Source organism: Lampris incognitus, chromosome 2, assembly GCF_029633865.1.
Source record: "Lampris incognitus isolate fLamInc1 chromosome 2, fLamInc1.hap2, whole genome shotgun sequence".
NCBI classification, from domain to species: domain Eukaryota; kingdom Metazoa; phylum Chordata; class Actinopteri; order Lampriformes; family Lampridae; genus Lampris; species Lampris incognitus.
In genome coordinates, this window is record NC_079212.1 from 3,109,253 (window position 1) to 3,136,963 (window position 27,711).

General features: G+C 45.8%; 1 protein-coding gene across 1 annotated transcript in view; it reads left to right on the plus strand.

Moving 5' to 3' along the window:
* Positions 1-27,711, plus strand: part of hcfc1b (host cell factor C1b) — a 76,336-nt gene that overhangs the window by 34,576 nt on the left and 14,049 nt on the right. Inside the window, exons 8-22 of the mRNA XM_056273922.1 lie at positions 2,165-2,344; positions 3,884-4,210; positions 4,380-4,537; positions 8,585-8,770; positions 10,622-10,849; positions 11,062-11,175; positions 11,550-11,745; positions 18,956-19,083; positions 19,583-19,718; positions 21,232-21,441; positions 21,560-21,742; positions 24,200-24,288; positions 26,350-26,354; positions 26,437-27,026; positions 27,543-27,691. Coding sequence (XP_056129897.1) covers positions 2,165-2,344; positions 3,884-4,210; positions 4,380-4,537; positions 8,585-8,770; positions 10,622-10,849; positions 11,062-11,175; positions 11,550-11,745; positions 18,956-19,083; positions 19,583-19,718; positions 21,232-21,441; positions 21,560-21,742; positions 24,200-24,288; positions 26,350-26,354; positions 26,437-27,026; positions 27,543-27,691 — 2,879 coding nt within the window. The remainder of the gene's footprint in view (positions 1-2,164; positions 2,345-3,883; positions 4,211-4,379; positions 4,538-8,584; positions 8,771-10,621; positions 10,850-11,061; positions 11,176-11,549; positions 11,746-18,955; positions 19,084-19,582; positions 19,719-21,231; positions 21,442-21,559; positions 21,743-24,199; positions 24,289-26,349; positions 26,355-26,436; positions 27,027-27,542; positions 27,692-27,711) is intronic.

The window sequence follows — 27,711 nt, forward strand, 5'->3', positions numbered from 1 at the left end:
CCACTGTAGCTCCGAGATCCCCTACAGTTTAGCCAGGGACCGTAAGGTACCCAGTTACCGTGTGTGGCCACAAGGAGGCACTGCAGGAGTCTTGGCGGTAGAGAGGCTATGTACCGACAGGGGAGACTTACGCACTCGGCTCCTCTTTTCACCCCCACAAAGAGGGCTAGCCGGCGGCAGTAGCGGAGAGCAGAGTAGCAAGCAGAAGCAACATGCAGCATGCACTAACTACAAGCACTACTACCCCAGTACTACTGCACTGACGCATCACACACGCCCTGTGCAACACACACACACACACACACACACACACACTGGCCTGTCTGAAGGTAGGTATATAGACAGTTCAAGTTCAGTAAAAATAAAGAAACTATAGCCGTGTTTCCATCTAAATTTCAAGCAAATTTTGAAGCAAACTTTTGACTTGTCGGGAAAAAAAAGGCGCTCACAGGAAGTTGACTCAGTTCAACAGGACACGTTTACCGAGAACTGGTTCAACTTTCTGTCATTTCCTCACCTGGATTATCAAGCAGCATCAAAACAAAAGACAGGTGCGTTTCCATCGACTGGTTTGGAGTGAACAAACTAGGCTATGCAAGGTGTGGTTTCGTCAGAAGTTGGCGGTATAGGGTATGTTACACGTGGCTGTAATGGAACCGGAAACTAAACTAGTCGCCTTGGCCATCTACGAGAGGAAATGGAGAAAGGTCTTCAGATATTCGTTTCAATTGGGGAAGTTTTAGGCGGCACGGTGGCACAGTGGTTAGCGCGGTCGACTCACAGCAAGAAGGTTCTGGGTTTGAGCCCCAAGGTAGTCCAACCTTGGGGGTCGTCCCGGGTCGTCCTCTGTGTGGAGTTTGCATGTTCTCCCCGTGTCTGCGTGAGTTTCCTCCGGGGGCTCCGGTTTCCTCCCACAGTCCAAACACATGTAGGTCAAGTGAATCACCCGTACTAAATTGTCCCTAGGTATGAATGTGTGTGTTCATGTGTGTGTGTGTGTGTGTGTGTGTGTGTGTGTGTGTGTGTGTGGGCCCTGTGATGGCCTGTCCAGGGTGTTACCCCGCCTGCCGCCCAACGACTGCTGGGATAGGCTACAGCAGCCCCGCGACCCTGAAAGCAGCATAAGCGGTTCGGATAATGGATGGATGGGGAAGTTGTAATTGTTCTTTCATGTCAGCTATTAGTGGCCATGTTTCGTGCTGTCCGGAGACGAAGACAAAGAAATGCAATGATTCTAATGCACGAAGCAAGGGCCATATGACCACAGGTGCGTTATGGGAATATTCGGGATGCCACCGACAGTGGAAACAGCTGATCAGTCATGTGAGTTAAAAGTTCGCTCTATCAGAACTTAACTCCGCAAAGGTGTTTCCATCTCCCATTAAGCACATTAACTCTTTTTGGAAAAATGCAAAATCCATCTCAAGCGAACATAAATCCTTTTGCGAAATTGCGGAAGTCTTTTTTCCGATATATACCATTTCTACCAACCTTTTCTAATGCAATGCTTCAAAATGCGCGTAAAAATATGTTGATGGAAACATGGCTTATACTCAGTAACTGTTTCTGACAAGTTTCATATATCTCTGTCTCTCCAGCAGGCATGCATTTTAGCATGATACGTTTTGAGGGCTTGACTGTCTGTCTCCAGACACCATGTGCTGGTAGAATGTACTGTTTGGGGTCCGCGGTGGTGTGGCGGTCTAAGCATCGGCTTTGTGTCGATGCAGTTGCCCACTGGGGACGGGGGTTCGCGCCTCGGTCTCGTCAGATCCGACTACGGCCGGACTCGATGAAGCAGAAATAATTGGCAACGCTGTCTTGGGGAGGGGGGCGGAGTCGGCTTGTGTTCATCACATGAATGTGTCTCTGTGTGTGTTGGAAAAAGCAGTGGTTCGGCCTGGAGTCGCCTTGTTACGAAAGTGGCGAGGCGTCTCCTTCCAGACTGCCGGCCGGAGAGATGCAGTTGGTGAGCGCATGCAGTACGAGGGTGGGAGTTTGAACTAGAATAGGGAGCGATTGGCCACTAAATTGGGAAAAAGGGAAAAATCAGAAATAAATAAAATTTAAAAAATAATGTACTGTTTGACCCTCTAGCTGTCTGTCTTCAGACACCATGTGTTGGTAGAATGCACTGTTTGACCCTCTAGCTGTCTGTCTCTAGAAACAATGTGTTGGGAGAATGTGTTGATGGACACTCTGGAGGACAACCTGCCCAGAGCCAGAGCAGGACACTGCAGCGTGGCCATAAATTCCAGACTGTACGTGTGGAGTGGGAGAGATGGATACCGCAAAGCCTGGAACAACCAAGTCTGCTGTAAAGACCTCTGGTATCTAGAGACTGGTGAGGATTACTGAAATGCTGTAGGATGTATCTAATGTCAAGTACATCTGATACCTGCTGAACATAACTAAAAGCTATAGTCTGCAAGATATACATGCAGAGAAATGTATTTTCTTATTCTTTCTGTCACTGTGTATTTCTGTCATTGTGGGCGGCACGGTGGCCCAGTGGTTAGCACTGTTGCCTCACTGCAATAAGGTCCTGGGTTCGAACCCCAGGCCATCCCAGGTCCTTTCTGTATGGAGTTTGCATGTTCTCCCGTGTCTGCGTGGGTTTCCTCCCACCATCAAAAAGACAAGCATGTTAGGGTTAATACTCCTGCCTGTGCCCCTGAGCAAGGCAATGGAAAAAGAACTGGAGTTGGTCCCCGGGCGCTGCAGCTGCCCACTGCTGCTGTACAATAGGGTGGTTAAATGTAGAGAACACACACAATGACGAAATAAAGTGGCTGTCTTCCTTCTTGTGTTCTTAAGAAAATAGCTAATCATAGAGTCATGAAGACTGTTGTAGGTGCCCACTCTAATGTTGTGATCCCACACGAGTTTGATCGCGGGATCATTTTTTATTTGCGTTACTCGCGCGAGTCTGGCCACAGGATCGAGTACGCGAACCCGTGACAATCAGCTTGTCCTCCATTTTCTGACTCAACAGGACATCAGGAGAATCTCAATGCTGATAGACTATCGAGACACAGCGTCACGCGAGTTTCTCGCTCAAGTTGAATATTTTCAACTCGCGCGAATATGCGAATGACGCAAAATTCACATCTATTGACATCTTTGCATTGATTTATATGTAATCTCATCGCATGAAAAAATTGCTTTGCGTTTGGTGTGAACGCAACCCGATAATTTGAAGCATCAAAGCTGTTGTGTTCTAGCAAGCAGGTATGACAGAACAAGCTGGTAGAAGACCTTTACCAATAGGTAGTACAACATCAGTAAGTAAAACTGTTTGCTGCTATCTGAATCTGTGGTCTTCTGATGACAGGGACGGGGAGAGATATGGAAAATAGTGGATTCTTTTAGATTTAACCTACATTGCTGTAAGTGCTTCTTCATTCTGGAGGTGCTCCCTTCATTATATGAAACTTTCACTGGAATGATTGCAGTTTGCCATGGCACTATTTTTAGTCGTATCGCTGTTTTTTTCCCTCATTAGCTGCTGTCCGCCATGTGGTAAACGGGTATACAGGCTGTGTTGACACATGATGTAAACGGTGATGATGTTAGGGAGGATAGCCACAAAAACTTCTATAAACCTTTAAAAAAAATGTTATATTTTATGCATTCCACTCATTTTGTGAATGTGACTGAAAAAAATACTTTCAGAATTAAAAAACGGCTTCAAAACTCATATGTAATACCCAGTTGTAATAAAATGCGGAACTGGTTCCAGAGCAGAACCAGTTCTTTACACTCTAATTATAAAGAAGGGGGCTGAATGTTCTGAAGAGAGTTGTTCCTAGTCTGTTTTGTTGGAGAGGGTTATATTGTTACATGGTCTTTGGAGATTTGAAGGGCTTGTTTATTCCTGCAGAGCGTCCCAGTCCACCATCCAGGGTGCAGTTAATTCGGGCCAACACCACATCTCTGGAGGTGAGCTGGGGGACGTCCCAGACCGCTGACACCTACCTCCTCCAGCTGCAGAAATATGACATCCCTCCTACACCTACCAGCAGCGCCACACCTGCCTCTAACCCCACCTCCACCACTGCTACACCTGGAGCCAGCTCCCCCAAGAGCCCCACCCCCATCGCTACACCACTGGCCAGTCAGGGTGCTCCAGTGTCGGGCATCGCATTAGCCTCCTCCCCCACCTCCTTCGTGCAAGGCAGCCCCCTTGCTGCAAGCACAAGAGGACCAGGTAGGAGTCAGGAATCAGGCTAGCATGAGATAAGAGCATGCAGGACCATGCACCTACAACAAAGGCGGAGGTGGAGTAGAACACAGTCAGGAGTAGACTTAGAACCAGAATTAGCCAGCATCTTGCAGAAAAACCACAGTCAGCACTAAACACCCCCTTTGTTCCTTAGCTGTGTTGAAGGTGGCTGCAGCTTCTGGATCAAACAGTGGAGCTTCCATTGTTACTGTACGACAGGCCGCACCTAAATCCCCTGTCACTGTGACATCACTTCCTGCTGGAGTCCGCATGGTGGTACCAACCCAGGGGACAGCGGGGACCCAGGCCACGGTATGGAAATCAGTCTTTTAAGTCTATTTATCACTGCAGAAGTCTCCAGAGTCTAGTGTCTTTATGCATGCTCAATAATCCAGGTAAGAAAATCAAAGAAAGTTGAATCGGCTCATCTGGACAAAACGTTTATTGAGAGAAACGTTTCATAACTCATCTAAGTGACCTCTGCAGTTAAAGCTACAATTGGTTTCATATGCAGATTTCTGTGACCATTAACTAGAGTTACAATGGCCATGTGTACTATTCACAGAGGATTGGGGAATAGTTGCAATCTCAGCATTATAAGATGGCAACTGATATACTCTTAGGCCATCTAGGAGATATCAGGACGCTGTACCACTGAGCTGACAATGCCCTCACTGACACAGCGGCCGGGGAAGGGGAGAAATCCCACATTAAGCAGGCCCTGGTTAAGTGTGGTTATCCTAACTGGGCTTTGTCAAGGCCAGGAAGACGCCCAAACAGTGCACCAGCCAATCGAAGAGAGAAGAAGGACAACAGCTGTCTAAGTGTAAACCAGTGGTGATTCTGTATGTGGTGGGAGTGTCGGAACAGTTGAGACGCGTATTTTCCAAACACCACATCTCAGTTGCTTTCAAACCTCAAAACACACTGTGCCATAAATGGCTCCACCCCAAAGATCGGGTCCCCCGGCACAAACAGAGCAATATAGAGTAGCTGTTAAGTGCCAGGAGGATTGCCGTGACTTGTACATCGGGAAAACCAAGCTGACGCTGGCCAAGAGGATGGCACAACACTGGAGAGCTAATACGTCAGACCAGGACTCCACAGTCTACACCGTCTACAGGCCAGTGGCCACTCTTTCAAGGATGAGGATGTGCACATCCTTGATAGGGAGGAACGCTGGTTTGAACGGGGAGTCAAAGAGGCCATCTAATGCCCCTTTTCCACTACATGGTACCAGCTCGACTTGACTCGTCCTTTTTTCATTTTCCATTACTGGAAAGTACCGGCATTTTGGTAATTGTTACCACTTTTCTGGTACCACCCTTGTCGAGGTTCCCAAAAAAACGAGCGGGTACCAAAATCAATGCAGATCTCTGATTGGTCAGAGAAACGCGTCACTGCATCATTTTGCGTCACTGCGTCATCAGTGCGCGCATGAGATATCACCCGGCATTTTGAAATACCGAAGCAGTCGAAGTGGAGTTATCTTAAAAGTACATTTTGAAATTGAAAATCGGGTGTCGCTATGACGACGAGCTACACTGCAGGGGTACTGTTATGGTAATGGAAACCGACACAGAAGCAAGTCGAGTCAAGTTGAGCTGGTGCCATGTAGTGGAAAAGGGGCATATGTTAAGAGGGAACGACCATCCCTGAACTGGCATCTGTCACCATCTTACAATGCTGTGATTGCAACTATTCCCCAATCTTCTGTGAATACTACACATGGCCATTGTAACTCTAGTTAATGGTCACACCCATATTTGCATATGAAACTGGTCGTTGGTTTCGGTCGTTATGCCACTGTATTGTTTATAAGAGTGGGACACCTGCAGTCACTGAATTGTTTATAAGGGTGGGGTACCTGCAGTCAGGTGAGACTGAAGAGGTCACTTAAATGTTGTGTCCAGATGAACTGATTCAACTTTGTGTGATCTCCAGAGTCTACATCATATCCATACTAATCTACACATGGTGCCACGTTTGTATTTTAAGTCTAGAATATTATCTACTGTGGTCTACTAATTCCAAGCACCTGGATCAGACTTTAGTTTTAGCATAACAATGCTAATATATCCAGTGTAGTTGACTGACTAGTCTTGAAGGGACATTTCAGCATCATTATTTGGATGTTCTGTCAGTTTTGAATGTTACTTGATTTTATGAGAGAAGAAAATTCAGATACGGGCAGCATTGAATGGGATAATGCCATTTTTCTGCTTATAGCTAAGTTATGACTTGATTCAACCATTCCTACAATGCCCAGAATTCATTGTGAATGCTGTGGTCTGAGATCCAGCCTCCTCGGAGCCAGGGCACCACATTGCAACTCACGTGTTGTTACAATGATCAAATAATTGATGACAGAAAATGTGACACCTCAAACTAATCAGACTTTATCATTGATATTTACCGCAAGGCTTAATTGCTAATAAGACAAAAACATAAAAAATACGCTGTGTGTAACATGAGGTAGCAAGCTAAAAGCTGTCTGTTATGATCTTCAGCCCTGAAATAAAACGGACAACAGCTGTGTAGTTACACAGTATGATCACTTGAGCCACATGGCTGTCTGAGAAAGCTAGCCCATATCCTCGGCTGACAATATCAGAATCAGAATCAGAATACTTGATGTTGTATATCCTTAACGGCCATCCACCGTCTTGGACCTGCTGGCTTAGGTTGACTTTACCTGTTCAATGTGGGAATCTTGAAGAAAGTTTCCAAAACTCCACAAGCTAAATGTGGAACAAAACTGTCATGGTTTGTAAATCACGCCGGCGCTCCCTCTGGACTTTCTGGTTTATCCAACAGCAGTTGCCCCTAATGAAATTCATGGCAACACATGGAGAAACTCTTTCTGTAGACAGTGGTACGTCATTTCACCGGTCTGCCACTAGTCACTGTAAACCACCGCTGAAACATTGATGGCTGCTGGTCCTGTCGCTCCATTTCACTCAACTCCTCTTCGCTTTACTGCAGCTCATACAAGTTGACTTATCCAGTAGACTCAAAACAAGTACCATGAAATACGTCCTCATCTATTCCATCCTCTACTGGTAGATATCGGCTGGCCATTTCTGCTTTTTGTATTTTACGTTTTGATCTGAAGGGCGTCCGGGTAGCGCAGCAGTCTATTCCGTTTCCTACCAACACAGGGATCTTCGGTTCGAATCCCGTGTTACCTCCAGCTTGGTCGGGCGTCCCTACATACACAATTAGCCGTGTCTGTGGGTGGGAAGCCGGATGTGGATTTGTGTCCTGGTTGTTGCACTAGCGCCTCCTCTGGGCAGTCAGGGCACCTGTTCGGGGGGAGGGGGGACTGGGGGGAATAGCGTGATCCTCCCACGTGCTACGTCCCCCTGGCGAAAGTCACCACTGTCAGGTGAAAAGAAGCGGCTGGCGACTCCACATATATGGGAGGAGGCGTGTGGTAGTCTGCAGCCCTCCCCGGATCAGCAGAGGGGGTGGAGCAGAGACCGGGACGGCTCAGAAGAGTGGGGTAATTGGCCGGATACAATTGGGGAGAAAAAGGGAGGAACCCTCCCCCAAAAAAAAAATTAGGATGTAAATGGAGTCTGTAGGTGAATGTGTATCATTATCAACTCTTGCCGGGTGAAGATGGACTCTTACCCAGTGTGTGTCGTTCCCTGCTCATGGAGGTGAGACATAAAGTCAGGGAAGACAAGGCTTTGTTTTCTTCATTAGTTTGAATCAGCAGTTAAACTGGTGACCCATCCTCAGCACTCTGTAGTCATGAGGAGCGACTAGACAAAAGTTGTATCATCCAGTAGTGCGCATCACAGAGGACCAATAGATTGAGATAACACTAAAAAATGGCGGCGTTTCCTGTAAGAAGTCTTACACCACCAGAGATTTCTTTTCTTTAAGTTTCCTGGAGCGCCAGTGAAATTAAGTGTATTTTGATTCTTGCTACGTCTTTTTTCTGCAATTAATTTACATCTTTTTAACACCTTTTTTAAATTTGTAAAAAAAAAATTGTTTGTGTGAATGTGTTTCTGATCTTCACAAATACAATATTTTTTTGTGATGTCTTCCTGCACTTGTTGGCATAAACAAATGTGCATTAAATGGGAGTAAGACTGAGAGAAGACAAGTGATCTCCTACCACCAAACTGAAACTAACCATGAGCTCTTCACTGTCCACGTTCTTCTACAAATGCCTGGCCATGACTGGCTTTCAGTCAGATCAGTCTCCCTCCCCTCCCGTCCCCCAGGTCCCATCCGACCGTTCTGTTTCATGTGGATACACGTCAGATTTTGAAAGTTCGCGGTGCTCTAAATTCTTTCTCATCGGACCTTTAACTGAAGTCCTGCTTCCTGTCTGCTTTACAGCCAATCGGCAGCAGCCCACAGATGAGTGGTATGGCTGCACTGGCGGCTGCTGCTGCTGCCACCCAGAAGATCCCGCCCTCCACAGCCACTGTGCTCAATGTGCCTGCTGGAGCCACCATAGTCAAAACAGTAGCAGTGGCCCCCGGGTCCAGCACCATGCCTGTCAAAGTAGCCTCACCTGTCATGGTAAATCTTTATTTCACAGCCTCATGAGTTTGAAAAGAGGTGTAGATCCTTACTGTAGAGTACCATGAGTCATTTCACACTTCAGCACAGTAAAACTACATGATCTATGTAGAAGCCCACCCATTACATAATTTTAATACCTTAAAGTTATTAGTATTTAAATGTGCTTGAAATGATCAGTCTACATTTGAATTACTTTTTTAAAACTGTAGCTCCTTGGGATGTAAATGTCCTGTCCTGTCCTGAACACTTTAATGTGACGGCTCACTGAACTCACAGTTCGGTCTGGACTCAAGTCCTTTAATGACAATTCACTGAACTCCCAGTTCGGTCTGGACTTAAGTCCTTTAATGACTGTTCACTTTCTTTCTCGGTTAAAAAGAATTTAATAGGAAAAGTTTTTAAAGTGATTTTTATGAAACTCCTTTCTAAAGATTTCAAATTTCACCACAAATAAATAGTAAATACAAGATTAGAAAGAGTCCGGGACTTCCTCTGGCAGTTTTTATTATAAGAGCTTGTGAACATTTTTCAAAAACTTGAAAGACGACTTGGCGAGACTCCTGAAGCAATGTCTGCTTAGATTTATCTGTCACTGGTTTTAAAACTTTGTTTCTGTCTCAATTATTTGTGTGTAAAAGTTGGTGAAGTGGTTAACCTGTTTACTGTTTGAGTTGCAGACCCTGACTTGGCGTAGCCTACGGTGCACCCAGCTTATTACAGGACAATAGCTTTACACTTGTTTCCTGTCTGTCACTATGTACAGGAGGTCAGTTATCTGGTTAACTGTCACTATGTACAGGAGGTCAGTTATCTGGTTAACTGTCACACATAATAACAGCCAGAAGGGTCTGGTCAGAAAATAATGGGACATGGTTTTTTTTTTTCATATTTCCATGAAAGCTGTACACCACTGGGGTACTAAGATTGTCTTGGGGTCATGTGTGGGTTATGTGTGACCCTAAGACTTGTGGATCATGTGACCCTATAAAAACAAGTGGTGTCCACTGATTAAATGCAGTCTTTCTGCACTGTGAAGAGGGAAAACCTAGATAGTCACACAGTTTGTGATGAATGACAGGTTGTTTCTTAGTGCAAAGTAGATTTGGGGTTTAAAATTAAATTAAGTTGCTTTAATTTAGAGGTTTAATGAAGGCGGATCATAGCTGACCCTTAAGACAAGGGCAGTTCACACAATGTGTGGACAACACAAGGGTTAAAGCTGTATAATGAATTTCATTTCCAAAATATGCATTTGTTTTTTGCCATCTTTAACATTATGAACCTAAAATTTTGTGTTTTACATTCTTGTGAATTTACTGCGTGTTATACAAATACTGGTAGTCTGGCTGCGTATAAACATTATATCACATTACAGTCATTTAGCCGACGCTTTTATCCAAAGCGACTCAAAATAAGTGCATTTAATGTAGGAAATCAGGAGAACTGCTAGCCATAAACACACAAGATGGGTGTGTTTTCTGGACAGCGCTGTGTCATTTGATACTGCTGGCACCATTTTGGGGCTTTTACTCTTTCCCACAGGCGGTCTAAAACAAAAACTGGAAGGATTTCTAGGCTACAGTGGAACTCGTGCATGTACATCTTAAGTTTATTTACAGAGACATATTCTGTGACACGACAATCCAGTAAAGGCGTACTGTGTTGGTGAACCGAGGCCTGCAAAGAACAGTTACGGGATGCATATATGAACCATTATAGCTTCAATGAGTTGTATAGTTCTCAGGATTTTATCTGTGATCTGTTCATCTCCACACTCTCCCTCTCTTCCAGCCAGTAACCCTATGTGGGTCTCTGTCTCTGTGTCTCTCTGTCTCTCTCTCTCTCCAGGTCAGTAACCCAGCCACCCGCATGTTGAAGACTGCTGCAGCTCAGGTGGGTGGGACCTCAGTAGTCTCCACCCCTGGAAACTCCAGCCGGCCAATCATCACAGTCCATAAGTCTGGCACAGTAACAGTTGCCCAGCAGGCCCAGGTGGTGACCACAGTGGTGGGCGGAGTCACCAAGACCATCACTCTGGTTAAGAGTCCTCTCAATATGGGAGGAACTGGAACACTGGTGAGAGGGGTTGGGGGGTTTGTGTGTGTGTGTGTGTGTGTGTGTGTGTGTGTGTGTGTGTGTGTGTGTGTGTGTGTGTGTGTGTGTGAGAAATACCTGCTCTACAACACAAGTCAAAACGTCTTTCAACAATCTTGATAAATCCCAGAATGCAAAGCTGTGGGTGGGCGGTTCCAGGTAACCTTGGTTCCTTTCTGTGTTGTGTTTGACAGATTGGTAACCTTAGCAACCTGGGGAAGATGATGTCTGTGGTCCAAACCAAACCAGTCCAGACTGGAGCTATTGCTGGTCAGGCTGGGAACAACCCAGTCGCCCAGATTCTACAGGTGAGTATTCTGGGGGGGGAAATATTTTGCAGTTTCAAGCATTCTGTACTTGGAGCTTCCCAGTCCAACCACAGTCTTCTATTGTCACCTGCTGGGAGCTGTTATGGGTCTTTTTTTTGTATTATACTTGTTACTTGCATTCTTCAAGTATAATACAAAAAAAAAGACCCACAAGAGCTGATGATTGCTTATAGCATGAAACAGGGTTGTACTGTCTCATAGAGAATTTACTTGACTAACTGGATTATTTTGCTCCTTATTTGTTGAGCACTATCCCTACCATTGAGTGTTTCTTTTAACAAATATATAATATATATAACATAATATATCCCAAATATTATATATCCCTCTCACTCTCTGTCTTTCTCTCTCAGGCTAAGGGCTCTCTACCAGCTGGAACCATCCTGAAGTTGGTGACCTCAGCAGATGGTAAATCGACTACCATCATCAGCACCACACAGGCCAAACCCACCCTGCTGGGCATTCAGGGTGTCACACCGACAACCTCTAAGCCTGGCACTACCATCATCAAGACCATCCCCGTGTCCGCTCTGCAGCAGGGAACTACAGGTAGGACACGACCTCTGACCTGAATGTCTAGACTGATTGAAACTAAAACTCTGCCCTGAGAGAGGCCTATGAGCAGGGCTCCACAGTGACATGTGCCTGCTGCCTCAACTTTTTCTCATGCCTTTATGCCCTTGTCAGACCACAGAGAGACAGCTTGGTCTACCAGACCAGGGGGGAATTCTGAGTTTAAGTGGACAGTTGTAAGGAGAGAGATACAGCCTTTTTGGTTTTCTAGTTTTCTTGTCAGTCTCCAAACTTTTAGAGGGTTCAATAGGATAAAGTTGCCCTTAATATTTTTTTCAAGATGGCGGCGCGCTTGACGCAGCAGCTACTGTGGTTCCCTGTTCAGTGTCGTGTTTTCTTTGTTATTTATACGTTAGTTTTAAGTTTACTTACAAGTGTTGGTCCTGCGCTCTTCTACAACCGTCAGGAACTTTTAAACCTCAGAACGGATTACTCACTTCCCTCCACCATCACGGACAATTTCCCCATCCATATTATCCGCTCACCGGTCTCGCAGTGGAAACACTGCCCCCTGTCGGCAACGTAAACAGAAGAGGGGGAAACGAGGCGGGCTCCATGCTAAGCTAAGTAGCGTTCCCTTCAAAGTTTCCCTCCCCAGCATCTTCATGGCTAATGTCCGGTCGTTTGCGAACAAAATGGAGGAGATAAGACTCAGGCTGTCCTCTCAGAAAAGGCTGCAGAACTGCTGTCTACTGATGTTTATGGAGACTTGGCTCAACAGCAACATAGCCGACTCGGCAGTCGAGCTAGCGGGCTGCACAGCCTTCCGTGCCGACAGGACAGCGGACTCCGGCAAGATCTGCAGAGGAGGTTTGAGTATTTATGTCAGTAACTCTTAGTGCAACAATATAAAGATTGTTGAAAGGCATTGCTCTGCTGATCTCCAGCTCCTTATGATTCAGAGCAGCCCTTTTTACCTGCCCAGGGAGCTAATGGCCATTACCATCGCTGCTGTATACATCCCCCCACAAGCTAATGCTAAGGTAGCACTTAAGCAGCTACAATGTGCCATCAGCAGACAACAGACCAAACACCCGGTCCCGGCCTACAAACCCCTAATAAAACGGGTCAAGCCAGCAGTAAAGACAATCACTGTCTGGCCAGAAGGAGCAGTCTCTGAACTCCAGGACTGTTCTGAAAACACAGACTGGAGTATTTTTGCACATTCAGCTACCCATGGCTCCCATACAGACATGAATGAACAGCCATCTGCCATACTAGCCTACATTAACTTTTGCACTGAGAGTGTCACAACAAAAAAATCAATCCGCAGCTTTCCAAACCAGAAACCCTGGATGACCAGTGAGGTCCCGCAACTGCTGAAAGTCTGGGACGCAGCATTCAAGTCAGGTAACTGTGAGGCCTACAGCGCAGCCAGATCAAACCTCAAAAAGGGCATCAGAACAGCCAAACATAAATATTCCCTACGAATAGAGGACCACTTTCACAATAACTCTGATCCTTGGCGAATGTGGCAAGGCATTCAGTCTATCACAGATTACAAAAGCTCTAATCGCGGTCCCACTGTCCATGATGCCTCCCTGCCAGACAAGCTAAATCATTTATATGCCTGCTTCGACAAGGACAATACTGACCCAGCCACAAAAATCCCCAGCCACCCAGAAAACCAGGTGCTCACTCTATCAGTCGCAGAGGTCAGAGAATCACTGCGCAGAGCGAACACACGGAAGGCTGCCGGACCAGACGGCATACCGGGTTGGATCTACCGGGAATATACCGACCAGCTGGCTGAGGTCTTCACACCTGTATTTAACCTCTCACTGCCCCAATCTAAAGTCCCGGCATGCTTTAAGACCACCTCTATCATTCCTGTCTCCAAGAAACCAACATCCACATGTCTGAATGACTACCGACCCATAGCACTCAGCCCCATTGCCATGAAGTGCTTTGAAAGACTGGTTCTGGCTCACGTCAAAAACACTACCCCCCCCCCCCCACACACACACATTCAACCCACATCAGTTCATCTACCGTCCCAAAAGGTCTACTGAGGATGCCATTGCCACTGTCCTACACATTGCTCTGACCCACCTTGAACTTAACAACACATACATCCGGATGTTGTTTATAGATTATAGCTCTGCCTTCAACACTATCATCCCCACCAAACTAACCACCACACTCCTCTCCCTTGGCCTCAACCCCTCCCTCTGTAACTGGATCCTGGACTTCCTGACCAACAGACCTCAGTCTGTTAGGTTAGGTGACCACACCTCCTCCACCCTGATCCTCAGCACAGGTGCCCCTCAAGGCTGTGTTCTGAGCCCCCTCCTTCTCTCCCTCTTCACCCACGACTGCCTGCCAACTCACCCTTCAAATGTTACAGTTAAGTTTGCAGATGACACCACAGTCATTGGCCGTATCACCAACAATGACGAGATGGCCTACAGGGACGAGATTCAGCACCTCACATCATGGTGTACTACCAACAATCTTGTCCTTAATGTTCAGAGGACAAAGGAGCTGATTGTGGACTTCAGGAGGTGTAGAAGCTGCAGCCACTCCCCCATTCACCTCAATGGGGTGGAAGTGGAGCGTGTTTCCAGCTTTAAATTCCTTGGAGTCCACATCAGCGAGGACCTTTTGTGGACATTAAACACCCAGGCCCTTGTGAAAAAGGCCCAACAACGCCTGCATTTCCTGAGGAGGCTGAGGAGCGCCTGTCTACCCCCCAAAATTCTCACCAACTTCTACCACTGCACCATAGAGAGTATCCTGACCATCTGCATCTCAGTGTGGTACGGCAACAGCACCTCAGTAGACCAGAAAGCTCTGCAGTGGGTCGTCAAGGCGGCCCAGCAGATCACCAGTACCCAGCTCCCAGCCATAAAATACATTTATCACAAACGCTGCCTTCGAAGGGGTCTGAGCATCAGCAGAGATCCCACCCACCCCAACCATGGACTGTTCTCCCCCCTGCGCTCTGGGAGGCGCTACAGGAGCCTCAGAGCCCGCACTACCAGGCTCAAAAACAGCTTCTTTCCACAAGCTGTTACCTACCTGAACCTGGCCACCCACTGAATGTCTGTAGATATTTTTAAATATTTTGTACTCCAGCTCTTTTTTAACTTATTTTTAGCTGTTGGTCTTCATGTGTGTATATCTTATATTGTGTTTTCTGTGTTTGTCTGTGTCTGTCTTGCACTGTTTGGTGAAGCCACAGCCCTCATTTCATTTTTAACATGTGCTGCACATTGTTTTTAATGACAATAAAATTGAATTGAATTGAATTGAATTAATATGAAGACTAACCCATTTCTTAGAGGCATATAAAATGTTACAGAGAGGAATAGGGGCCACTGGGGCAGTCTCCACAGCAAGCCAGGTAGATTTAGGGCCCTTTCACACTTATGTTGTTTAGTCCGGACTTTCAGACTTTCCAGAAAAGTCAGAACCAGATTGCCAGGTGTGAAACCTCTTGGACCAGGGTACAGGGATCAAAGACTCAGTCTTTGGTCCAAGCTCAGGAGGTAGTCTCGGTTCAGACCAAGTTTCATGAATGTCTAATGTGAAATCAAAGGTTCGGACTTTCGGATCAATCATAGGAAGTGATAAAACAAACACAAACCGTAACACCTAGCAACAGTGAGCGCGCCTGGCAACAACGAGCGCACCTGGCGGCAACAACGAGCCAAAAGTTCAAGTCAAGGTCCGCTGGTATGAAAGCAAAAGTCCTGAACCTAATGACTATAAAATAACAGATGTGAAAGCACCAGAACCAGACTCTGGTTCAGACCTTGGTTTGGACTTTCAAGTGTGAAAGGGACCTTAGAGTCGTCTCTAAACCAATACCACAGGTAACTACAGAAACACACGATTTGGTAGCATTTAATGTCCGGTGCTGCCAAACCGCCTTCCTCAAAAGGACATTGCAGCATGGTAAGTTTCAATTTAGCCCACGTATTTCTCCGGAGAAAGGAAGTAAATGCGATGTTTATTGCCAAAAGGGATTTCCTTGTCAAAAGAGCCAGGATCATTTGAAAAGGGTACAACAACCAAGGAAGTATATTCATTTTAAAAAGGTTCACTCTTCTCAGGAGAGATGGTGGCAAGGTTGTCCAGCGGGCCAGGTCTTCTCTGAATTTGCGTATTAGGAGCACAAAATTAGCTTTGCACAGGCCAGAGAGGGAGGGGATAATGTGTATGCCTAAGTAGATAAAACCTGATGGGGACCAACGGAAAGGGGCAGAGCAGGATGGGGACCAGGATATATTAGGAGTCAGGGCATTGCCTCAGACTTGGAGTAATTAATCTTGTAACCTGAGAATTGGCCAAAGGATCTATTTGTCTCAACTGCTCTCACAATAGAGGCCTCAGGGTTGCTTAGCTAGAGTAGGACTTCGTCTGCGTATAGCGAAGTTTTGTGCTGCACGTGACCCACCTCTGCCAGTCACTACTGGGTCCTTCCTAATGGCTTCTGCCGAGGGCTCCATGGCAAGGGCAAACCGAAGGGGTGAGGCCAGGCAACCGTGTCTGGAACCGTGCCCCACTGAAAACATAGGAGACTTCAGGCCATTTGTAATAATTGAGGCACGAGGGGCAGCATATAGAAGAGATATCGATTTAATAAAGTTTTCACCTAAGTTAACATTTTGAGAGGACCCCCAGCAGGTAAGGCCACTCAATCCTGTCGAAGGCCTTCTCCTTATCAAGGGAAATAACTAGAGATTTGGCCTTTAACTTTGTGCCATATTGTATGAGGTTTAGGAGCCTCCTTACATTGTTACAAGAATTACAGCCCAATATAAAACCAGTCTGATCCACTGAAGTTATCTGGAAGGAAACCTTCAAGCCTTCTGGCCAGTATTTTAGCAAGTAGTTTTCGGTCAACATCCAGCAAAGCAATCCGCCTGTAGGAGCCGCAGTCATGTGCAGGTTTGCCCTTTTTTAAATTTAAAGAGATGTTTGTGTCCATCATAGTATCAGGGAGAGCCCCAGGTTCAAAGGAATGAGACAGCATATTGAACAGAGGATCGATCAGCAGACCCTGAAAAGCTTTATAAAATTTGGGAGTCAGACTGTCAGGTCCCGGAGCCTTGTTATTTTGTAGATCGCCAATAGCTTTTATGATTTCCTTATGGGTACCAGCCTGTTCAGCAGCTCTTTCTATGTATCTGAGGCTTGAGGAAGATCGATAGATGAAAAACATTTATGCAAAAATCCTCTGAATGATGGCCTGATTCAAGATTGTACAGACATTCATAGAATTCAAGAAATGAGGTCCAAGACATTTTTTTTATGGAAGAGCTGACATACCTTTTGAGAGTTCAAGAGAATATATTTAAAAAGAACTGGGAAAAATTGAACATTTATATGGGAAATGACACCGACTAAATGAATGCCCAATTAGAATATTTGTGTGAATATTGAAATATTTCCAGACAACTATTTATTGTTATTTGTATTTATTGTTTTTTTTAAAAAAAAAACTGTTTATATCTTACTTTATTGTCAATAGTCAGAGAAAAATCAGGTTGAGCTAAAGTAGATTTAGTACCTACTAGGAGAACCTCAGTCTTATCACTATCAAGTTTGAGTAAGCTGTATAAAAACCAGGATTTAATTTCTAGTAAGCAGTCGGAAAGGGAAGTGGGAGGAAGAGTGGAGGAAGGCTTGATAGATAGATAGAGCTGGGTGTCATCCCCTTTGCAGTGACATTGAATGCCAAATTTCCTGAAAATGTGACCAAGAGCTAAACAGGAAGGGACTGGGATCTCAAATTTTCAAATTCACAAAGTACAGCCAGAGAAATATGATCTAAACCAGGCAAGAGAGGTGCCAGTGATTCCAATGGAAGCCAATATCTCTAGAAAGATGGTATGAGATGGTATCAAAGGCTGCACTCAAACCAAGAAGGACAAGTATGGTTAAGAGCCCAGAGTCAGCTGCCATCAGCATTAGTGATTTTCACCAAGGTTGTAGACTTTACAACAGGGATATGTTCATTGTCCATTGCCTGATGTTTAAAGTCCCTCTACTCCCTTGAGATGTGAATTCAAGAGAAGAATGGTTAGGTAATGTTTCCTTCGTGTCTTGCGACGTTGCAATATTTGTGAGAAATCAATGGTAATTTTGAATGAAATATTTCCCTGTTCCTTACAACTTTGTCACCACCATCAGTTTTGTGCTACCACCGTTGATGCTTGTCAGCTACATCAGATGGACTTGGTATTTATTTATTTACCCCCCACCCCTTTTTTTCTCCTCCCCAATTGTACCCGGCCAATTTTCCCACTCTTCCGAGCTGTCCCGGTCATTGCTCCACCCACTCTGCCGAGCCGGAGAGGGCTGCAGACTACCACATGTCTCCTCTGATACATGTGGTGTCACCAGCTGCTTCTTCTTCACTTGACAGTGAGGAGTTTAGCCAGGGGGGTGTAGCACGTGGGAGGATCACACTATTCCCCCCAGTTGCCCCTCCCCCCTGAACAGGCGCACCGGCCGACCAGAGGAGGTGCTAGTGCAGTGACCAGGACACATACCCACATCTGGCTTCCCACCCACAGACATGGCCAATTGTGTCTGTAGGGACGCCCGACTAAGCCGGAGATAACACGGGGATTCGAACCGGCAATCCTTGTGTTGGTAGGCAATGGAATAAACTGCTAAGCTACCCAGATGCCCCGGCTTGTTATTTTTTTTTAGAGAATATTTGTTTTGTTCCCTCGAGAATATTTGTCTATAAAATCGTTGCATTTCTTAACTTAATGTGTAATTTTTATGCTTCTAAATATCACTGTTCATAAAGGCGACTAAATACAAAATTGGTTAATCTATACAACCTAAACTGCAATCATTAAACATCGACTAATCTAACTTTTTAAAGATGATATGAAAACATGTGCATAATTAACAGAACAAAGAAACTGCTAAGAGTCGATTTCTGTGTTAATTCAAAATAACTACAGACATTGCTGTCTGATGGTGTTGACAAAAATCTAATGGTGAGCCAGCAAACCTGTAAATTATAGAAAAATGTTACAACTGGGAGGTTGTTCCAAAACGTGGTTAGATAGCCAAAACCTCGCTTACCAAAGATAGATACATAGGTTTTGAAAATAATCAAGACTTTTTTTTTTTCTTTTTTTTAGAAAATCAAAATCTGTTTTGTCCCTGATCTCAAGAATCACTGCTATATGTCTGTCTGTCCCCTCTGTCTCTCTAGGGGTGTCTTCCAGTAAAAGCCCTATCACCATCCTGACCACAAAGATGGTGACGCCAGCATCAGGAGGTAAAATCATCACTACAGTACCCAAGATTACCACAGCGACCGGCCAGCAGGGGGTGACACAGGTACCGAAGACACGCTGTATACACACTGCAGGCCTTCATGCTCAGATCTCTAAGTGCTTTTTCATTCACTTTTGTTTTTTTGTTTTTTTCCAACTAAAAAAGTTTGATGGAAACAGAAGACACCAAATAAAATCACCAGAATGAGCACAAAGGTTTCTACGCCTGTTTGAGGTGGATCAGCTCTTTAGTCAGTACAAAGTAATGTGATAAATTGCATGGAAACACCTTTTTCAAATGCAAAATGAAATGGGGGGGGGGGGTGCAGTCACATGATCAGCTGTTTCTTCATTTTCATGTCACATGGGCAGACATGGCGGATGGTGGCGTACAGGTGGACAGAGGAGGAAATAAAAACCTGTGAAGAAGACATGATGATATGAGACAGAAAACAGCCGTGTACTGCAGCTATTTACCAAAACATTTTCAAACGCTATGTCAACCACGGCTGAAGGTGTGTGTGTGTGTGTGTGTGTGTGTGTGTGTGTGTGTGTGTGTGTAGGTGGTTCTGAAAGGTGTACCAGGTCAGCCTGGTACTATTCTGAGGACAGTACCAATGGGTGGAGTCAGGCTGGTGTCACCTGGCACTGTAGGTTCCAAACCCACTGTCGCCACTCTGGTCGTCAAAGGAAGCACAGGTAAATAGCCCACATACACACACTCAGTGTGTGAATGTGTATGTAGGGCTGTCACAATCATGAAATTTTAGCTGATGATTAATTGTCATACAAATAATCACAATTAGCGATTTAGTTGTCCCCCCCCCCTCCCCTTTTCTCCCCAGTTGTCCTTGGCTAATTGCCCTATTTTCTGAGCCGTCCCAATCGCTCCTCCACCCCCTCTGCCAATCCGGGGAGGGCTGCAGACTACCACATGCCTCCTCCGATACATGTGGAGTCACCAGCCGCTTCTTTTCCCCTGACAGTGAGGAGTTTCACCAGGGGGACGTTAACGTGCACCATCTGGTACTGTCACGTTTATATTTAGACACTTGTCTGAAAGTTTCAGGAACAGGCAGTTGCTGGGATGGAACTGCAGTGGTGGCTGTCTTTCCAAGTTTGACGAATTGGGTGGGGTGGTGGATCCGTCGATGGTTTTTTAATTTTGTGGTATCGGCGCTTTTGACCGCCACCTTTTTTTTTCTTTTTTTTTCTGATTTTTCCCTTTTTTCTCCCAATTTAGTGGCCAATTGATCCCTGTTTTAATTCAAACACCCACCCTCGTATTGCATGCGTTCGCCAACTGCATCTCTCCGGCCGGCAGTCTCGAAGGAAAGCGCCTCCCCACTTTCGTGACAAGGCGAATCCAAGCCGAACCACTGTTTTTCCGACACACACAGAGACGCATTCACATGACGAACACAAGCCGACTCCGCCCCCCTCCCGAAGACAGCGTTGCCAATGATTGCTGCTTCATCGAGTCCGGCCATAGTCGGATCTGACGAGACCGGGGCGCGAACCCCAGTCCCCAGTGGGCAACTGCATCGACACCAAGCCGATGCTTAGACCGCTACACCACCGCGGACTCCTGACCGCCACCTTTTTGCTGCAAATCCGACAAATGGCCTCCTCCAAGTTATCAGGCTCTCCTTTTTCATTTGGCTTAAAACCAACATGTCCCACAGCGGTGCTGTAGTGTTTGGCTTTGCAACTACGTCCATGACGTTGATGTCAAATGCAGTCATCGAATATTGTAGAATAAGCGTCTCAAGATGAACAGCTTGTTGGCGCTAATTCACCAGTGCTGTGCCAGGGGTGCAACAATATGACGTCATTAAAAGAGGGCCAGTCAAACAACAAGTGGTGGAAAATGATGTGGAAACAGTGATGGAAACATGACATTTCTGTTAGTTTCATCCAGCTGTTTTTATACAAACGAATGGAAACTATTCTAACCATTATGCAAAATGATTGTGATCAGATCAAATAATCACGGTCAGGCGATTATGTAGTAATTGTAACAGCCCTATGCGTATCTACCACAGACTAGTTAAATATTATAACAGGTCTACTCCACATTCCTAATAGACGCCAACATAGGAGCTTAAAGGCTGTGTCTGTCTGTCTGTCTGTCCTCCTGTCCCCTCGTCCCTCTCTCTGACTCTCCGTTTGAGTGTTTATCTGTCTGGTTTGTCTCTTTCTTTCGGTCTAGGAGTATCCAGTTTAGGCACGGTGACAGGAAGTGTCTCCACCACACTGGCTGGAGGAAGTGTTGCCATTGCCAACACCTCATTGGCAACCCCCATCACCACCCTAGCAACCGTTTCTACACTAGCCAGTCAGGTTACCACGGCGCAGGCCACAGCAGCGCCCACCCAGGTTGATATTTGTAAACACACACACACACACACGCACACTTGCTGTATACAGACACACAAGGCCAACACATTGAAGCTGGTTGTGTGTTTTGTTGATTTTACCAATACATATTCTCTGCTGGGTATCTGGTAACCAGTCTCTCTATGTGGACATTCACTTAGGCGTGTTCAACTTTCCTTCCACCCAGGTAACTCTCATTACCACCCCCAGTGGTGTGGAGGCTCAGCCTGTGGTTCAGGACCTGCCTGTGTCCATCATGGCCTCGCCTACATCAGAACAGTCTGGAGCTGCAACTACCTCCACCGTCACAGAGGGTGGGGCCGAGGAGACCTTACCTGGGATAGGTAAGGCAGACCACAATTACTGCTGCTAGTAAAACTGCTATTAATGCTAAATCTGATTGGTGGTGTAACCCTGTCTGCATAGATTCCACACTTGATTTAGCAGATGATTTTATGCAAAGTGACTTACAAGAGAGTAAAATGGATAGATTCATGTGTATCAGCAGACAGATTCATGTTTGTATTTGAGTATATGCTGATAGATTTGTGTGCCAAACCACTGATCTATGCTAAACTCTGGCTCGATAACATGATAAGGTTGAAGCCAACAGCAGTTCCTCAGCATCCATATTTGTATTCCTTAAAAAGTTAATTGTGTCTGGGGTTTCTGCCTGCTCATCACAATAACTAAATGTGTGGCATACAGTTGCAAGACTACATTTAAAAAGAAAAACGACGTAATAAAGCTATACATAGGTGATAGAAATGTAAGAAGAAATTGTAATTTATCATATATTTATGGTTGTAATATTATTTTAACGTTAAAGGTTGTTAACTGCAACCTCTAAGATGTAATGGTGTCAGCGGCACATGGTATATTAGGCACATTGGTAAATATCCACCCATTATCCAAACCAATTATCCTGCTCTCAGGGTCCCGGGGATGCTGGAGCCTATCCCAGCAGTCACTGGGCGGCAGGCAGGGAGACACCCTGGACAGGCCGCCAGGCGCAGCATAAATGCTTATGTAGAGGGTACTATGTTGCTAGCGATGTCCGCTACTACAACAATGATGTCGTTAAGGGATACCAAATTGGTGCTGTGGTGGCTTCACAGATTTGACGTCATTGCCAATTCAGAGTTTAAGTGTGCCAAACTACAGGCACCTTAGAGCACTAAACAGTGATTATTACATAGCCAAGAGTACGTCTTGGCAAGGAAAGGTGGTTGAAGGGTGCAATAGTAAAAGCAGAAAGCAAAAACTGTAGTTAGTGGTGATTCATATTAGCAGGACTAGTGCCACAAGTTAGTTTGAGTTTTGCTCAAAGACCATTTAAGGATTAAGGTAGGCCAGGAAGAGGACAGCTGTTTGGCCATTCTTAGATTAAGTAAATGAGTTTATCTTTAATGGAAGATAGGAGTTGACATTTCTGGACCAGGTGAGAAAAGTCTGGACCTAGAACTTAATGTGTTTGTGGTGGGCACAGATAGTAACCTATCAGAGGTTGATTAGAAAAATGGTGAGCCGGACTGAGGCCTTGTGATGGCCTGGTGGCCTGTCCAGGATGTCTCCCTGCCTTCTGCCCAATGACTGCTGGGATAGGCTCCAGCATTCCGCAACCCAGAGAGCAGGATAAGCAGCTTGGATAATGGATGGATGGGCGGCACGGTGGCGCAGTGGTTAGCGCGGTCGCCTCACAGCAAGAAGGTCCTGGGTTCAAGCCCCGGGGTAGTCCAACCTTGGGGGTTGTCCCAGGCCTTCCTCTGTGTGGAGTTTGCATGTTCTCCCCGTGTCTGCGTGGGTTTCCTCCAGGGGCTCCGGTTTCCTCCCACAGTCCAAAGACATGTAGGTCAGGTGAATTGGCCGTACTAAATTGTCCCTAGGTGTGTGTGTGTGTGTGGGGGGGGCCCTGTGATGGTCTGGCGGCCTGTCCAGGGTGTCTCCCCACCTGCCGCCAGTTGACTTCTGGGATAGGCTCCAGCATCCCCGTGACCCTGAGAGCAGGATAAGCGACTTGGATAATGGATGGATGGTACAAGTTGATATGGGTTTGCACACAAGTCGGTGCAGTTCCTTGAACCCCCCAGAAAGCCAACAGCAAGGTTTTAAACTTCATGTGGGCAGTAATACGTAGCCAAAGTAGGGACACAGTGATGGGTGATACATGTACAGCAAGGCAGCTTGAAAAATGTGCTGCATCATTCTTGATTCTTTTCAGCAACATCCACTCAGAAACACTGAAATGGTCAGATGACCTACCTGCTAAAATATATACAAACTTTAAAATAATGTATGGGATGGTGGAATATTCTGGAAATCCTTTAAACCATATAATATGTGCAACTGTCATGACATACCCTGTTCTAATAATGAGTCTGAAAGTTAAACAGTCATCTCGAAGTACATGTTGTAGAGATAACACGCTATCAGCAGCCATGATACTGAGCAGTCTTCTGTGTTTCTGAAATGCCACCAAAACTGTGACCATTGGTGATGTCACTGGCAGACAAGTCAAGAATGTGAACTTTACTCTTACTTCCTGGTTTGCCACTGCTTTCACCAACTACACTGCAGTAGGCTACAGCGTTACATATAGCTCCTGTAACGCCACTGATGATGGTGACTTGTGGACTGTCCGGCGTTCCAGAGACACAGAAGACTGCCCAGTATTATGGTTGCTAATGGGATGTCACCCTTACAACATGCATTACAGAGATGATGTGATTGTTTCCCTTCATAACATTTCAAACAAGTTCCGGGGGTCATTACACCTCTAACCTGATCCACTGACCTTGCAGTGACCATGGTGTGTTCTAACCCGCCCTGCGAAACTCATGACACTGGAACCACCAACACCCCCACCGTGGTCTCAGCTGGGATGGGCTGCGTGCTCCAGGTAGGATCAAGGTAGACCATGGAGGAGCTGATTGGCTAAAGGGTCTGCAGTTCAAGTAGATTACAAGGTTTCTTACAAGAGATGTTTACCCCCTCTTGGCAACCCATAGTTGTAAAATGAATATGAAATGCAATCATAAACCAGTATTCATAATATTAATAAGTTTAACAGATTTTGTAGCCGTCTATCTTGGTAAACAGCTTTAACTCTTGATCTAATGTACCCCATCACCTCCAGATGTGCACCAATCCCCCATCAGAAACTCACAACACTGGTACCACTAACACAACCACCACCACCTGCTGCTCCATGGACTCCAACTACAAACCTACCGATCCAGTTCCCCCACCTGCTGTCACGGGCACCAGTCCAGTGCCGCACCTTCTCCAATCCGAAAACCATATAACTGGAACGACAAACACACCAACTATGGCCCACTCCAGCATGGGTTCTGACCAGACCGGTACTGTTCCGAGCTCTGAGTCTTTACCAGGACCAGTGTTTTCTCTGGGCTCCAACCCACCCTGTGAGACCCACGACACTGGAACCACCAGCACCACCACAGTGGCAGCTGGAGGCTTACAACAGGTGAGAGGTCACATCAGGTAGTAAACAACAATGGATGCAATAGTGAAGTGGAGTTAGTTTGTCTTGGAGAAGCCTACGGGTGTAGTACTTGAGTATGGACTCTGTCTTTAATCTAGTCTAAAGTCCACATTTTGAAGGTTTCTGTTTCGTCTTGGATTTCACAACATAATGACTTGGATTTGACTTGGTCTTGGACAGTGCACACTCGAGATAACTTTTCTAGACCATTTGAGAACAAGAATTACATGATCCAGTTTTGAAATGAAGAAAAAAAACTTCCTTTGAGATTTTATTGTTTTTAGTTGTGTTTAATTTGTCTTTCAACCATTGTGGAATTGGAATCATACACTCTATGGCAGAGGAAAAAAAAACCTAAATATGACTGTAGTGAAATTGTGACTTTACAGTGATGATGTTATACTGGACTTGTACTGTTCTGGTGTCAGTCTTTACACAAGTTTTGTTCTCAGGTTCGACCACCTTAAATTCTTGGACTATAATGACAGAGAAGCTGTGTCATAGAGCAAAAAGACAAATGGCGGCATATCTTGAAACAGATGTCCCGAGTCTCGGCATCAGTGATTGTTTGGTTACATGGGGCTTTAGCAACATTATAGTGGTGGACAGAAACTTTTTACTTTTAAACTTTGTTGATTGCTTTTTTAAGTGGTAAGCATACAAAAAAACATACAAAACACACAACCCCCCTCTAAATAAGTAAATAAATAAACAGATAAAATAAAAATACAGCAAGGAAGGACTAAATGCAGCAAAACTCAAACAATACAAGTTTGCTTACCTAATTCTGCTGTGCTGCTAACAACTTCAATATGTTGAATAACACTGAAATAAAAGCATTGGAGTTCACTGTAAAATAAAGACGAGGAAAGAAAAAAAAAGGCAAAGGAAATTAAATTTAGGAGATTATTCTATATCTCAGGGTCTATCGGAGCGGGATATTTAACCAATACCATTATCCCATAATCACATTTGCATTAGAGGTTCTCATGTAAGTCTAACTCCTCTTCTACATGTCTCAGAAAAGTTTGCCAAATCTTACAGAATTTGTCAGATGGTCCTCGCAGTGTGTGATTAATTTTTTCATCATGGGTTCTAGGTGTGTTCCAACCCTACCTGTGAGACCCATGAGACAGGAACCACCAACACACCAACCCAGTCTGGACCAGGTAGCACCATCCAGAAGGTCTGTTCCAACCCTACCTGTGAGACCCATGAGACAGGAACCACCAACACACCAACCCAGTCTAGACCAGGGAGCACCATCCAGAAGGTCTGTTCCAACCCTACCTGTGAGACCCATGAGACAGGAACCACCAACACACCAACCCAGTCTGGACCAGGTAGCACCATCCAGAAGGTCTGTTGCAGCCCTCCCTGTGAGACCCATGAGACAGGAACCACCAACACGCCAACCCAGTCTGGACCAGGTTGCTCCATCCAGAGGGTCTGTTCCAACCCCCCCTGTGAGACCCATGAGACAGGAACCACCAACACACTAGCCCAGTCTGAACCAGGTTGCACCATCCAGAGTGTCTGTTCCAACCCTCCCTGTGAGACCCATGAGACAGGAACCACCAACACACCAACCCAGTCTGGACCAGGTTGCACCATCCAGAGTGTCTGTTCCAACCCTCCCTGTGAGACCCATGAGACAGGAACCACCAACACACCAACACAGTCTGGACCAGGTTGCACCATCCAGAGTGTTTGTTCCAACCCTCCCTGTGAGACCCATGAGACAGGAACCACCAACACACTAACCCAGTCTGGACCAGGTTGCACCATCCAGAGGGTCTGTTCCAACCCTCCCTTTGAGACCCATGAGACAGGAACCACCAACACACCAACCCAGTCTGGACCAGGTTGCACCATCCAGAGGGTCTGTTCCAATCCTCCTTGTGAGACCCATGAGACAGGAACCACCAACACACCAACCCAGTCTGGACCAGGTTGCACCATCCAGAGGGTCTGTTCCAACCCTCCCTGTGAGACCCATGAGACAGGAACCACCAACACACCAACCCAGTCTGGACCAGGTTGCACCATCCAGAGGGTCTGTTCCAACCCTCCCTGTGAGACCCATGAGACAGGAACCACCAACACAGCCACCACCGCTACAGGTAACACTACTGGTACAATCACTAGTACTGCTACTGGTGTGGTACTGTTGCTGCTTCGACTGTTACTGTTGCTACTACAACCACCGATACAACCACTACTACTATGGTTAGCAGTACTACTCAAACCCCTACTGTTCCTAGCCCTGCATCTACAACTCTACCACCCTGAATTTCTGCTCTGCTCCTATTTTAACAACTTCTGCTTTACTGTTGATGCAAGGACATGGGTTGCATCAACACTGTCACCACCTCAGAGGTTTTTCATACAAATTGAAATAGTAATGCTGCTGATGAAATGATAGTAGTAGTGGTATTTTTTTTTAAAGTGGTATTAAATGTAGAATGTTCTCTGGGATGGCTATTTATCCTCATGTCATGATGACAATAACGGTAATAATAATAACAACAACTTCATTTACATGGCACTTCCCAAACTTGTAACATGGGCTGCTCCACAGGAGTCTGACATGATGGACTGTACTGTCCCACTGAGACTTATTGTACTTTTCCCTGCAGCCCAGCAGGTCAGTGACAGTGGACAGGTGGACAGCAGCTCTACAGACACTGCTGCCTCTTCAGACCCTGCCTGCCCCACAGCCGCCACTCAGGGCAGAGCTGTTACCACGGTAACACAAGCCACACCCGCCCCAGGGCCCTCCATACCGGTATGTAGTCATTGTGACTG